Source organism: Manacus vitellinus, unplaced genomic scaffold (assembly GCF_001715985.3).
Source record: "Manacus vitellinus isolate BGI_N305 unplaced genomic scaffold, ASM171598v3 scaffold_90_pilon, whole genome shotgun sequence".
Lineage (NCBI taxonomy): Eukaryota > Metazoa > Chordata > Aves > Passeriformes > Pipridae > Manacus > Manacus vitellinus.
Window position 1 is genome coordinate 1,150,782 of NW_021940867.1, and position 15,674 is coordinate 1,166,455.

General features: G+C 44.8%; 1 protein-coding gene across 1 annotated transcript in view; it reads right to left on the reverse strand.

Moving 5' to 3' along the window:
- The window catches only part of VWF (von Willebrand factor), a 132,511-nt gene that overhangs the window by 90,758 nt on the left and 26,079 nt on the right, over positions 1–15,674 (reverse strand). The window contains exons 10-15 of the mRNA XM_018086235.3: positions 14,512–14,558; positions 11,508–11,644; positions 10,020–10,158; positions 9,065–9,165; positions 6,410–6,605; positions 5,247–5,462 (exon numbers count right to left, since the gene is read on the reverse strand). Of these exons, the coding sequence (XP_017941724.3) occupies positions 5,247–5,462; positions 6,410–6,605; positions 9,065–9,165; positions 10,020–10,158; positions 11,508–11,644; positions 14,512–14,558 (836 nt within the window). The remainder of the gene's footprint in view (positions 1–5,246; positions 5,463–6,409; positions 6,606–9,064; positions 9,166–10,019; positions 10,159–11,507; positions 11,645–14,511; positions 14,559–15,674) is intronic.

Consider the following 15,674-nt stretch of genomic DNA (forward strand, 5'->3'; position numbering starts at 1 on the left):
CTTCAACATGAGCTTTGTCCAACTCCTGTTATTATTTGGATAGAAGCCTTCTGGTACCCGAAGATGAAGAGAGACTATTCCAAGGGCATGGAGTGACAGGGCAAGCAGGAATGGTTTCAAACTGACAGAGAGTGGTTCAGATCAGATATTAGGAAAAAAATCTTTACTAAGAAGCTAGTGAGGCCCTGGCACAGGTTGCCCAGAGAGGTTGTGGCTGCCCCATCCCTGGAAGTGTTGAAGGCCAGGTTGGATGGGGCTCTGAGCAACCTGGCATAGTGGGAGGTGTCCCTACCCATGGCAGGGGGTTGGAAGAAGATGAGGTCCCTTCCAACCCAGACCATTCTACGATTCTACATGTTAGGAGCATTACAAGTGTCATGTACACATTCACACCCTTCTTCCTTTCCAACATGGTTAGGGACAATTTGGTCAAAATAAGCATAAAAGTACTTTTCTACCTTGATAAGCAGGTGCTGCAATACTTTACAGCCTCACATCCCAGAAGCACCTAGTGATTTCCATGGAAACAGGTGCAAATAATGAAGTAATTTAGCAATCATGGAGCCAAACCCTGGGTACTAACGATTTTTGATTATGAACTCATCTTTATGGAGACCAATTATGGACTTTGGAGCCACTTTGGCTTCTTTGTTTGTATAACTTTCACTTCCAGAGTGCTGATTTTGAGGCTTTCACCTCAAAATCACATCAGCACACATCAGCATCAACACTAGGTGGCAGCTACGACAACACATTGCAGAGGAGAAGAAAACAGATTAGTATTATTAAGGGCTTTAATTTAACAGGCCTCCTGATAACCAGGATTTACAAAATCTATTGTTTATAGCAACCTTCCACAGCAAACAGTCAGATTTATAAGATGATAAAGAAGGATGTTCAGCAGAGCGGGTGAAGCAGCTGCAAATAAAAGTTGGCACATTCGTACCTTGCTAAAACCAAGATCAAAGGGTTACATAGAAAGCTCTTCCTCTCCTTATACCTGCAGAATGATGTGATAATCCCTACCCTCTCTTCTGGGAACTGTAATGGCAGTGGCAGGAAAACAATAACAAGGCTACAGGCCTGCAGCCTCTCCCAGGTGTCAGCTGGGCTAACAAAGCAAGGACTTCATGCCAACAAATGTCTCACAAAATTCTTCTGAAATGAAGAATTACTTCTGCCTACTGAAGACAGACATGGTGGCACCAACATCTCCCCAACTTCTGTTGAGGCTCCTGCATTCCCATAGACAGGAACACAATCCTCTACCTTAAGGATCCAGCCCAGAGGAATCTAAGGTGGCTTGAAGCCTCCTCCAGAGCAAAGATCTCCCAAGTTTGCGACTTGTGCCCAAACTATTGAATACATCTTTCAAAACACAGCCCAAGAAATTTATGTGTGCTCATCCACACAGTAGGCAGAGTAAATGCTTCCTAACTCAAAACCAAGTAGATGAAAGGTTCACTCATAGTAACAGGAGTCTTTGGCAGAAGCTCACAGAACCGTGCTTCTAATTTACATAAACACAATCTTTGCAGTAAATCAAATACTGAACAGGCACAGCCCAGGGCTGAGGACCATTTTAAAAATAACTTTCATCACTAAAGGCGTGTCCAAGCAGGAACAACCATGAGGCCTCAGCCAAAACTATTATTTGCTACACATGAACCTCTAGAAACAAGGAACTGCTTTGACAGATTTCAGGCAGGTACATCAGTTTACTAGACAGGATAACTGAGCCCAAAATCCTGCCCTATTTTCTAGTCAGTGGTGACACTCCCTGTCCACAGTGACTACTTTACAGTGGATCCCTTTCTTAGCTCAAATTTGTAACTCATTTGGGTGAATGGCTTCAAACTGAAAGAGGGCAGGTTTATATTAGATATTAGGAAGAAATTCTTTACTGTGAGGATGGTGAGGCCCTGGCACAGGTTACCCAGAGAAGCTGGGGCTGCCCCATCCCTGGAAGTGTCCATGGACAGGTTGGATGGGGCTCTGGGATAGTGGGAGGTGTCCCTGCCTACTGCAGAAGGGTTGGACCTAGGTGACCCTTAAGGCCCCTTCCAACCCAAACCATTCTATGATTTTATGATTTACTTGCCCATGCACCTACTAGGATTTTTGAAACATTCCCTCTTTTTCCAGCTATGCAACCCAATGCCATGCTCACAGTCCGTGTCCCACTCCACTGCTCCATCATCTCCCAGCAACATCTGTTTTTAACAGCAAAAAGGTGAGACAACTGACCTGGGAGGGGACTTGTACACTGTGTAATACACTGCCACTAAAAAAAAACCTCCATCCAATTACTGCCAGGAAAATGAGAGGAAAAGGCAAGGTACATTCAGTCTTTGTGGATGCCTGTTATGAAAACTAAACAACTCAACACTGTGCTCTGAAGCACAGCCTATCCCAGGAATAACATGAGAAACAGTGGGAACACATTGGAAAAATGTGTATGCATCAGACAGCTTATGCAGCTTTTGTGGGTGGAGTGAAAGAGGCATAAACCCCAACCAGTTTCTTGGGTAACACAAGGTGAAAACGTTATCACCCCCGGCTCAGAGGCTCTGGGTGAAGGTGCACCCTGTCAGGACTAGATTTAACACAGCTCCTCCCTCCATGCTGAGGCTCATCATGTGATGTAGCCACCCCCAAACTCTGCTCAGAGCCTGCCCTTAATTCCCCACTCCACCACTCTTGGATTTATCCTATACAGATCCTCTTACAGAAGCCAGACAAAGACAAGGACTGTCCCAGCTCTACCACCTCAAGGAAAATAGTGGGCTTAACAGTGGGTCCTAAAAACCAAAGATCAAGGGACCTGTTGACTGAATCCCCTTTGCCAAAGAACAATACGTGCATACATGTAGACACATATGCTACAGAGAATCATAGAATCATTTATATTGGAAAAGACCCTAAAGATCATTAAATTCAACCATTAAAGTAACATTATCAACTCCAACACTAAACCATGTTCCTAAGTGCCACATCCACACAGTTTTTAAATACCTCCAAAAATCACCATCCTGGGCAGCCCATTCCAATGCTTGACAACCCTGTATGTGAAGAAATTCTCCCTAATATCAAATCTAAACCTCCCCCGGTGCAACTTGAGGCTATTTTCTCTTGTTTTGTCACTTGTTACATGGGAGAAGAGACCAACTCCCACCTGGCTACAACCTTCTGTCAGGGAGTTGTGGAGAGCAATAAGGTCCCACCAGAGCCTCCTGTTCTCCAGGCTGAGGCCCCCCAGCTTCCTGAGCCCCTACTCATAGGGCTTATTCTCCAGACCCTTCCCCAGCTCTGTTACCCTTCTCTGGACACCTCAATGTCCTTCCTGCAGTGAGGGGCCCAGAACTGGACACAGGATTTGAGGTGTGGCCTCACCAGTGCCCAGCACAGGGGGACAATCCCTGCCCTGGTCCTGCTGCCACACTATTGCTGATCCAAGCCAGGTGCCATTGGCCTCTTGCCCCCCTGGGCACACCTGGGCTCATGTCCAGCTGCTGTCACCAGCACCCCCAGGGCCTTTCCCGACGGGCACTGGCTCTGGTGCTTAATCATGGTGGGCTGCAGGAGTGTGAGTCAGGCCTTAAATAATCAAACAGCAGCTAAAATAATAAAGACATGGGAGTTGTTAGCCTGACACACAGCAGAACTGCTGTGCTGCGGTAATGACTTTCCTCCCTGACACTCCTCCACTTCAAATCAAGCAAACTCGTTCTGTCAAGTCATTTCCCAAGAAACCAAATCTCTGTGGACCAAGGCAGGAGTGGAGCACACATTCAGTGCAATGGGCCATCAGCACAAATTACACAAGCTGCACATTCTCATCTTGAGACCATTAAAAGAGGGATTGCTCTCCTTCATGTGACAGGAGATGTCTTGGGCATCAGAATCATTTAATGGGGGCTGATGGATCTGCAATCAGGGAAATCATCACAGTGTGAGAGCACAAAGTTCAGAATGCAATGCACAGATAGGAAGGAGCAGCTCTGCACTATTAAAGTTTAATTGTGAAAATTGACTTGCTCAATTACAGAAAGAACAATGGTGCATTATCACTGTACCATTTGTTTCAGCCTCCAGACCTGCAGAGTTTTAAAAGGATTTTTATTCAATTACTCTTCCACTATCTGAACATTTACATAAATTAGGTAAAATATTATGAAACCATGCAGCACTTAAACACAAACTGGTTTGCTCTCATTCGCAGTAAATATTCTCCAGCCTCCAGGAGCTGTGGTTACTGACTTTACTTGCACAGACCCTACCAGGTGGAAGGCCAATGACCCCTCTTTTTCACTCTTTTCCAATTTCTACACACTCAGTTTATAAATGTTCTTCCCACCCTCTGTTTGGAAAGAAGCAGCAGAACAGATCTGGAGAGCTGCCAAGCACACATACTTTTCCCCAAAATTTTCAATTGTCTTCTTTCCTTAATAACAAAGCTGCTCAGGAAAATGGAAAAACATCCACTTCACAAATATTTATGGGGAAGAGAGTGTCCATGCTCAATCAAAATTGCATTGCAATGGATTTTTCCCTCCCACATTGACCTAACAGAGAAAGAAAAGAAACAAAAGGTGTTGGATTCTTCTGCTCCAGCCTCTTAGCCATTTGGCTGCTAATCTTGCACTGGATAAGAGACATGTCAGAGAGCCTGTGGGATCTCCATCCTTGGAGATACTCAAAACTTATCTGGATATGATCTCAGGCAACCTACAGTAAGTTAGCCCTGCTATGAGAAGGGTGGTAGCACAAGACTGCCAAAATTCCCTTCTGATATAAGTTTGTCTCGACCAAGTACCTGCCTTTGTGCTTTCTCCAACCCCTCACATTTAGCTACATCAGGAGTCACTGATGAGGTCAGGACATGGGAAGCATGGGCCTGAAAAGTAGGCAATGCATGGATTACTGCAAATCACTTGGAGATTCCTACCCTGGGATAGTCAGAAAGTTTCCAGGTGAATACCTAAAGCTTAAATACAGCTGAAAATGGAAATCCAGTTAAAAGTTGTGCAAAGGTATGGCAGCTGAGTGCTTCTCTCCCCCAGTGCAGAGCAGTACCTGGGAAGAGCTTTTGCATCCTTGCTAGTGTAGAGGAAAGGCAGACTCTCTCATCATGCCATATTTAGCACCTTGCAGGAATCATCTCATTCTAGATTTTTCATCCAACATTGCCAGAAAAATTCCTTCAAGACAAGGAACATAAGTGGGTGCGGCAGCATTTCACTTACGGCAGAAGTCAGGTTCTCTCCACTGGACCAGGATGCCCTTCCTGGCACAGGCTGCTGCATAATTAGCAACAGCAGAGCACAGGCAATCCTTGCCACTGGAGCAGGAGCAAACGTCAAAGCGGCAGTTCTTCACGTAGGGAGTGGGACTGACTTCGTGGTGACAGGTTTCAAATGCAGGAGACATCAGAATTGAGCAGGAGTCCTCAGCATATTTGGCTACAAAGAGAAAAATTACATGTTTGCACTGAATCGATCAGTGGCTTGCAAGAAAAGCACAGAAGAATAAAACAGGATCAAGCAGGCACAGATAACATCATAGCTCATATGTCATGAGCTCTACTGAAAGAATAATGTCTCACTAGTAAAACAAATCAAGGAAAAGCAATGCTTTTATATTCTGTTACCGCTGTTTCTGGTGCTGTACTTCCTTTTACAGGGCCTGTGCTTTCTGTTGCTTTTTATATTTGCAAAATTAAACCCTCTAGGCTGCACTACACTTACAAATCACCAGTGCCTGCTTTGCCCTACAGCAAGAAATTTTTTTCTGTGCTTGCTTCTCCCAGGAATCAGAGGTTGCTGGAGCACTTGGGACAAGAAAATTGCTCTGAGAATTTATCCCCATTGTCCAGCCAGGAGAGCCAAGCAGTGTGGAGGGAAGAAGGAAGGGTATCTTTTGGGATGCAGTAAAATGAGGGAGACAAGGAATTGAGAAAAGTGTTTAAGCTCTAAGCACAGAGGGACCAAGAAAAGGTGTTTTCTCCATCCAGAGGATAAAGATGGTATTGCTCACACTTGCAAGAGGTGTGCTGTGACTGTGATGGTCTAACTCCAGCTGTGGTCCTAACTGATCAGCAGCATGATTCCACAATACTGACTTTTGTTTTCAATTTTCACAAAATATTACATTTTCCTGCATTGATCTGAGCCTCTGGGGGTTGTTTTTGTTGTTGTTTGCAAGGTTTTTTTAAACATATATTACAGCCTCCCTGCTGGTAATATAAGCACTATTAGCTTCTTCTCTTTCTCTTTATTTTCTTTTATTTATTTTCAATTGTTATTGTAGCTTCTTCTCTTGTTCTTTATTTTACTTTTAGAGGGTTTTTTTATGTAAAATTAAAGATCACAGTTTGGAACACATTTTCATTTTGGATGGATTTCAGTACCTAAACGAGGATTGAGGTTGCACGGGTCACTGTCTTGTTTTAACAAGTCTTGGCAGTCTGAATTGAGCTTCCAGGAGTTTCCAAAATCTTCCAGAAGAGATTCCACCATGCCAGAAGGTGTAAGAAAATCATCCCCTTGGTTTCCATTGTAATTCCCACACAGGCCACACATCCTTTCGGAATAGACTGGAGACAGCTGAGGAACACAACATTAGCTTGGTCATCCTGCAGAACAGGCTACCATGGTATAGCAAGATTTTTTAAAGAATTCACCATACACAAGTCAATAATCAAGAAAATTATCATTAACACTCATTAAAATACTACAGATGATGTAATTCCACCACATTTTTAAACCCCTAGAAAAATGCTACTATTAGTAGCAGCAGGACAATTTTTGCCCAGTACAGTGATAATTTCAGATGGTAACTGAAGGTTACTAGGAGAAAAATAGCTTATTTTTGTGCCTTGATCATCAGTCCAGTTTAGTCTTTCCCTGTTTTCCCACTTCATGCATATAAATGAGCAGGGCAACACTGGGGGTTGCATATTTTTAACGTAGTGAGATGATTATACTTCCAAGAGCAATCTGGGAAAAGATACTGCACCTGAAACCATTTCCCATTTTAAAGGAAAATTTGAAGATGAAGGAAATTTAAACAGGTTGCCTTGTCACAAAACAGAGGCAACATCAGAGGAGATGTTTTCCTCAACATTATTGAGGGAAAATCAGGAAGAAACAACTACCCCTAAAGCTACCTCACATTAGAGCTTCCTCCTGCCTAGAGGAACTTCTGACACAGTAAAAGCAGCATTGCTAACAACCCACAGAGCAGATGCACTTTTCACCATGCCTTATTCCTGCTGCAAATCCAGGGGCAGCTGAAATGTGACCCTAAACCTAGAGGTGAACAGGGAGAAATCTCCTAAGCAATATCTGCAACACAAAGGCACCAATAGGTTTTATTTTAGTAGGAACTGTCAGTTTGTATTAGAAGTAAAGCTCTGGGACATTACAAGTACTACCAACTACTTGAGAGCTGACTCACGGTTTTAATGCATAATTAAAGATAAAAAACATCCTCCAAAAGATACCCTAACACTACCCGCCATTCAAACAAGGTGGTCAGAGAGTAAATATGGAGCATCAAAAGGAACAACCATGAATTATTAGAGTATATGAGTCCTTACTACTCCAACAGTCAAGGAAGCTACTCTTTCATGTACTCTGCAGATGGAACAATGACTCATAGAAATCCCAATTCTGGTGTATTTTAGAGAGGAAGCTCAAATCACAAATATCAAGCAGTCACAGAAAGGGGAGCCTTCTTGAGGAACACAAAGAATTTTTGCCAGAAGCCTGGCCAAGGTGATGGAAGTGTATCACTTCCCCCAATTGTCAGAAATACTTGGCAACGGGTCAGTCTACCAATCCAGCATAAATTAACTCTCCAAAAGCAGTTGAAAAGATGCTTTAGATACCCAGTAAGGGAAGGAGCAGATGATTGGAGAAACTTCCACCACTTTTATGGGCAGAGGATGTGGAGCAGAAAATTAGATTTGCTTTAAGGGAGAGAAAAAATTTGCCAGGCAATACAGGCCTCTGACCAGGCAGCAAAATACTTTGAATACTGAGGAAAGTCAAAACTTCTGAGATGTGCTAAGGGACTGAAGTGAATCATTCTAAGCCCAAAAAGAACTTGGAGAACAGAAATACAGGTTAAATCAAAAAAAACCAACCACAAAACCACAGGTGCTTTCCAAAGTTATTCTCGACTTCCCTTATCTGTTGTCTTTTCAATTCTTGAACTCAATTGTAAACCAGCTTTCAGGAACCTTTACACTGTGCCAGACGTGACATTTAAGCCAGATTTCAGGGCAGGCAAGGAGAATGCAAAAGCAAGGCCATGGTTCAGAGAGGGCAGCATTCACTGCTTGGTAGAAAGTCCCAGGAAAACTGACTTTCTTGGCAAAACTCCTCTCAGTGAGCAGAACCACTCCACACAGGGTCCAGCTGCAGATCCCCTTTTACGAGGGGGGTTCAAAGGCAGCAGGGGCTGTGGTTACAGCTTCCCTTACAGCTCATTTCCTTTAAACCTGGCTTGGGTATTTCTACACTCTGCTCTGGTCTGCAGCACCAACAAACCCTAATTGTTAATCAAGCCTGACTTCAAACATTCCTCACGGTAGAAGGAGCACGCAACACATCTACAAGCTAATTCCTTCTTCCTGGAAATTATGAGTAACTGTGTCCATGAAGCCATTTTACTCCCTTATTTTAAGTCATTCATATCCATTGTTTTAGACAGGACAATCAAAGCAAATAAAAGCAAAAACCCAGTTTGGAGGGTATCTGCTCAACAAAACACAAAACTATTCCTGGTTAATAATGGTTGTCAGAGCACCAAAAAAAAAAAAAAAAGAATATAAAAAAGAAAAGAGAGGAGAAAAAAAGCTACCAAGTTGCTGTAGGATCAAATGTTTGTTTCTGCAATACAAAAGGACCTGTGTATCACTCCGGGGGTAGCAAAATAGAAAGGAATTTCTAACATGCCACACAAAGCAAGTTCTCACTTCAGACAAGAAAACCTTTGTACACAGGGTGGGAAGAGAGGAGGGGTGACCAGTCAGAAATAAAACAGACAGAAAGAGTACCTTCACCAGGAGTTCACCACGGCCATCCCAGTCAATCTGCAGGTGCTCCCCATAGGAAAGGCGAACTGAAGTCCTCACCACACGCTGGATACGGAGGGCACCTGAAGACAACCCCAGAGTGTGTCAGTCAGTCAAGGCAGGAGGTGATGTCTCATTGCCTGGGACAGCTGTGTCGTGCTGAAAGGGCCAACAGAGCAGGGGGCACACAGGCCCACCAAAGCCAGGGGTGCCCGCAATGCCCACATCACGTTTCCCAAGCTTTGTGCCCCCTCAGCAGTTGACATCTGCATGAACTTGCCCACAGGCTCTGCTTCAGGGCACTAAGGGGCCCTAGCAGAGGATATATGTGCATTTTGCCAAACCTCAGGCATTAACTGTGACATTTTGCAAGATGTAGAGACAGGACAAAGGGTAATGGATTTAAACTGACAGTAGGTTTAGATTGGGTATTGTGAAAAAATTCTTCCCTGTGAGGCTGGTGAGGCCCTGGCACAGGTTGCCCAGAGAAGCTGTGGCTGCCCCATCCCTGGGAGTGTTCAAGGCCGGGTTGGACAGGGTTTGGAGCAACGTGGTCTAGTGCAAGGTACCCCTGCCCATGGCAGAAGGGTTGGAATTGGATGGGCTTTAAGGCCCCTTCCAACCCAAACCCTTCTATGATTCCATGATTTCAAGCTTCTGGATAAAAAGTAATACTTTCAAAAAGAATAGACTGACAGTGGCTTTCACAAGTCTGATAAATGTAGACCAGCTTAATTCTCCTGATTTTAGAGGATCTGAGTCAACATGTGTTGGCTGCACAGAGAGAAGCTAAAATGACAGAGCCTGTAGAAGAGACTGCACGTGAGAATTTGGTACTAAAAACACTTTTTGACTGACCTGGGCTAAGGCACAAAAGGAAACACTAGTAAGTAGGACTCTTTCAGTGGTTGGCCAGAGTCAGCCCATGAGAACACACCTTGTAGCAAAGGGATCTGTATGTCTTGTCCATTCAGTGAAACTCCTCCACCATGTTTCATTTTAATGATGCTGTTGTCCATATCCCGGATCCGGACAGAAGCTGAGCGAGTGCACACGGCATCAGGATCATCTGCACACTACAGAGAAGGGAAAATCTGCCTCAAGCTTTCACTTTATTGGTGACTCAGCCCCAGGTCCCCAGAAGGCATTTCAGCATCTAAATTTGGAGGTGTTGGGTGTCACAATGCTTTTATGGATCTGGTTTCTGCATCCCACAAACACTAGGCTGGCAGCCTCCCCTCCATTATCCCACTAATCATACACCAGGGAGCTCCCTGTCTCAGAGCCTGGAAAGCAATCTCTGGGTGCTACACCAGACCCCAGGGAGCAGCCCATGCCAGTGACAAGCCCCCAGCTGTAGCAGGGGCAGGAAGGGGTGGAGATATCCTGGGGGGGAATGTCACTGCACTGACCCACATAGCCCATCAGCCTGGGAAACAGCTACGAAGTTCACACCACCCAAGACTTGTGTGGTATTTATTTTCCTGGCTGTGGGTTACACAGCTGAGGAACAAAGATTGCAGGGCCCCAGGTCTCCTCCCTGGTTTCGAAAGGGGAGTTTCAGTGGAAACCTGTTCTGCAGGTTCCCAAGCACAGATGATCTCAGAGCTGCACTATCAGAGCTTACTAATGCCCGACACAGACGTCGATGGTGTGTAGAACCGTCACAGCCCAGTTCTCCAAAGCCTGGGATTCTCTGTTGCTGTAAAACAGACTGATACTCCCCTTCTCTCTTGTCAGTCTCCTGACTCCATCACGCCTCTCCCTGCCTTCAGTTCCTCCATCCCCATCACCTTTCTTTCTCTCTGCTTCTTTCAGTGCCCTTTTCAGTCTCTGGCTTTCAGCTATTCCCCATGGTCAATTAATCATGACCACACTAACCTTCCTGTGACACCGACCCAGGATCTCCATCCCTCCCTGCACTGGCCTGACTCCTTTTCCTGCCCCTCTCCAGCTGTCTCCACTCCTTGCCTCCAGCTGCCTCTCACACATCCATGGGGGGTGGGATGGCAAAGTCAGGAGCTGCTGACTGGCTACAAAAAAAATCACCAGACAATATGACTAAATGGAAAGCAACTCAAGGCACTGCTCTGCAAATGCACTCCCTTTGGTATCCAAGGAAATGTCCTTTCCCCACAGGCATTCCCCAGCGGCCAGGGTGCTTTGCAAGGGGTGAACCCTTGCCTGAGTTTGTTTGCTCAGCTGGCAAAGAGGTGGTGAGGGCCCATTCTCCAAACCTCCATCTCCAAGTAGGCTTCTGGGAATGTCAGCAAGGAGAATCAAAACACTTATTAACTAAGGAGAAAGACTGTTATTTAAACTAATTATTTCACAGGGAAATTGCTCCTGTTGCCCTGTGCATCTGCAATTCCTATCACGCTCTCCCAAGAGGATGCGCAGACGCTCCAGCCAAGGCCGCTGTTACCTGCACGGTCTCAATGATCACAGAGAAGGAATTTTCCACGCAATCCTTGGCAAATAAGTACTGACAAATCCCGCTGAAGGTGAAATACTTGTTGTCAAAGCTTTTGAAGTGGGACTGGCCGGTGACAGAGCATTCTCCTGGAAAAGGCAAAGAGCCATTAATCACCCCCCCCGTGCCAGTGATGAGCAAAATCCTGCCTGGCCCCCACAAGCCACTGAGGGGGAAGAGTAGCCTGGTGGAACTGCTTGTACAAGGCCCAAGCTCCCTGCAGACCAGAAAGCACCAGCAAGATGCTTATCTCACTGTTTATTCCTGTAAGGCATTACCAGTAGTAACAGAGGCACCAACAACAGCTGGGGAATACAGCACAAATCGCACTCAGGAGTTGAAATCTGTGCCTATGGAAAAGCCTGTGTAACATTTCAAATGGATGATCATGAGGACATCAGTGAAAAATGCCCTGGAAATTTATCACTGTCATCTCATGGTCACGAGCTCGTGGAAAACTAGGTCATACCTGGTACCTGAGATAGGTGCTGGTGGCACTAAACCATTTTAAACAGCAAGCCACGCTCTGTCATGTAGGAACTATGTTACCCCCTCCTTACAACGGGGAAACTGAGGCACAGAGCATGGAAGTACTAATGCCTAAGGCTGGCAAAGCTGGGAAACACACTCAGGATTATCCAGTATTAGTCATACACTGCATACAATTGGACATGTTGCCTCTTTTATCCATGTGCAGAAGCCTGCAACATCTTGACATTACATACTTTAAATCCAATTTTACTTAACCCAGTGGGGCACATCTGCATCCATGGAGCTGGCAGCAGAGTGCAGGTGTCTTTACAGAGTTGAAAATTAAAATTCTTAACAAAACTTGTTGGACTCTCATGGCTGCTTTACTCTGAACCATTACCTCAATTAACTAGCATAAAAGTTAAAAAATAATTCTATAATTACAATAGCTACATCTAAAGTCCTTACAGAAAAATGTGGAAGTCTGGCAAGCTCACTCTTCCAATACAAAATGGGGCTACTTAAATATATCAACCTTTTAAGATGTTTTGGTAAGTTGGGGTTTTTCATTTCCAGGCAGTCAGTAATCCAGATGCCACAGCTGGGATCTAGTACCCTGTTATGCAAACACAGGGGGAAGCTCAACTTCAGAGTCAGTTAACTGGCTACCAGATGGGGAAAACAGATCTAAAGAAAACTAGGCCTAACCCACCACATTACAGTTTGATTTCCAGGGCATTCTCTGCAACTAGGAACCAACAGGACAGGTTTGCAGCTCGCAGAGCTAGGGAACTGCTATCCAAGACAAGTCCCAGCCCTTTGGCATTGCTCCTGGAAGGGAAATTTCTTTCCTGAGGCAAAGTCTCTCCTTATGAGTCCCTCTGTCTGCTCCATTTGGTGTAATGCATCCCAGGAAATTTCCTGAAACCTACTGCCTTCATAATTATTTCAATTATGATATCAGCTTGAGAGCTTCTTGCTAGTGCCAGCCAGCTTCTGCTAGTTGGCTGCCCTCCCTCCATTTGGGAACCCAGCTTTATCACCAAACTTACTGGTGCCAAACTGGGCAATTCCTTCCCACAATATCAAAGCCATCTTTCCTACCAAACAAGTTGGTAAAAAAAAAAAATAATGGAACTACCTAGAGTTTATACAAGTACATAAACTTTCTGGACACATGATTATGATTTTAGAAATATTTGTGGTAACCAACCAACAATAAAAACATGCTGCAATATTGCTGCAAATAGAGACAAACTGCACAGGGAGCAATATAAATCTGGCTACTTTGGGAAGTTTTGCTGCCCTCCCATACTGTCTCAGCACAGTTTACTGTTGTTTGTAGGCACGTGTACAACAATGAACACCTCAAGCACAGGGTATAGCTCACTAAAAACATCATCTCTGGTTTGAACATTTGCACAGACCACCACCACCCCTTTTTTAAGTGCTGACTCATGGAGGCAAGTGCTCTTTCAGTCTAAAGCAGGAGGAAATGGAGCATTGATGGGTCAGGCAAGCTTAATGTTTATAGAAAGACAGACTTTTTTATTGAGCATTTTAAGACTGTTGCGACGTTCCTAATTTGTGAGTATTGCACAGTCTTATTTGCTCTTTTCCTGTCCAGCCATAACCCCAGCCTCTCCTCATCCCTTCTGCTCTGAGTTCCCCAAATCAAGGAGAATAATGAGTTGAAGGAGCCGTGCTGTCTCCCTGCAGATTTCTGCACACAATGCAAGAAGGGTCAGATGCTGCTTCAGGTCAACCAGGTGAACATGGTGGCCGAACATGGTGCAGGAACCAAGGCAGGGGTTGAGCCACAGGACTAGCAGGAGGAAATAATTTGCTGGCCAATGCACAACATGAAAAGCCACATTCTCCAGGCAGACAAAAACCTGGGACAGCAGCCATCAGTACCCATGAGTTTGGGAGGTGGAGGAAAAGGAGCAAGAGCACCTGCAGAGCTGCCTCTCCAGTCTGTCACCATCCATGGAAGGCAGGGCAGCCACCTGGGGCTGTAGATCCTTCACCCACAACATGACCTTTGGGGCCCAAATCCTGGGGGTATTGAGTAATCCAATCTATTCTCAGTACTTCCAACTCTCCCATCAACACAAGTATGCTGATTCAAACAATCAATTTAGGAATTGTATCTGGTCAAAGAAACCTAGGAATGTTCCTCTACCTGAAAGCCAGTCCTCTGAATACACAGACCCTTATATCTTGGTAAATCAAGTAAATAAAAAAAGAACCATTCTTCTCACCAAACAGGATTTTTCATTGCTACACATAAACCATACAGCACAATGTCTGACTTGTCTCACGAGAGGAACCTACAAGAATGATCCCATCTGGATGCACTGGAGCGAGCAAGCAAGAACAAAGACAGATTCATCTTTTGTGTGGAAAAAAAACATATAAGTGGGATGTAAGTGGGAGAGATGTAGGCAAGGCTTGCTTGTCAAAACCTGAAAAGCCAACATACCTGGGCATTCCCCATTGCTGCAGAGCCAGGTGCCACGTCGACAAATGCTAGAAAACAAAAGGGCAAGTTAGACAAGAGGATGTGAATTCAAATCTTTTGTTGCAAATTTTTCCCAAACTACTGAAACACAGGTCCCTGTTCCAGGGAAGTTAGACCAGTCCCCAACATCCTCTCCATCTCCCATAACCTCATTTCTTAATGTACTCATCCCTTCTTACCATCATTTGACAGCAACTGTTGGTGATATGAATGGAAATTGTTGTAAAATTCAAGAACTTCTGATGTTCCCTGCCAAAGCTCTGTGTTTAATATATATATTCAGCTGTATTCCACTGATGTGGAATGCGTTTTCAGTGCAGTTCTCAAGGTATGTTCATCAGTACAACAGAATCACAGGGCGAGAAAAAAAGTTTGAAGGGACCTTTAGAAAAATCATATACTACAACCCCCAACTGAAAGAAGGCAATGTCAAAGGTATACCAGGTGGCTGAGGACCTTGTCCATTTGAGTTTAGAAATATCCAAGCTGAGGTCCCACAGACTCTTTGGGCAGCTGTCCCAGTGCAGCATCATCCAAGGGGAAGAATTTTTCCTTGTATCAAAACAGAATTCCCTCTACTGCAGCTTGTGTCCATGGCTTCATACTCCTCTGCTATTTGCCTCTGAGGAGAGTTTGGCCCAGTCTTCTTTACAGCCTGTCTTTAGGCAGTGACAGTCCCCTCATTGCTCTTTAAACAAATCTATTCCCCTTTACTTCTCCTCACAGACTCCCCTGCTGCGATCACCTCCAGTGTCCTGCACAAGACTCCCTCCAGTCCACAGTCCTCTCTCTTGCATTGCTGGGCCCTGGCAATGCTACTCCTGTCATGTCCTCATGAGTCCATCACTGGAGAGCAATAATCCCTCTCCTCCAAGTCAGTCAGACTTCTGCTAAAGACTTGAAAACCATTTGTGGGGAGTCAGTGTATTAAGGATAAATGCAGAGTCAATGGAACGATGCTCTCCACAGCAGTATCAAGTTTGAATAACAGGATGCAAAAAAAAAAATACAAGCAACATAAAAAATAGCCTGTCAGGCAGCACTCATCTCCCAAGAGCACTGAGTTTGAACAATGTGGCCAAGCTCCAGAGAGCTCCAGGGAAAAAGACAAAATGCTAATGTCA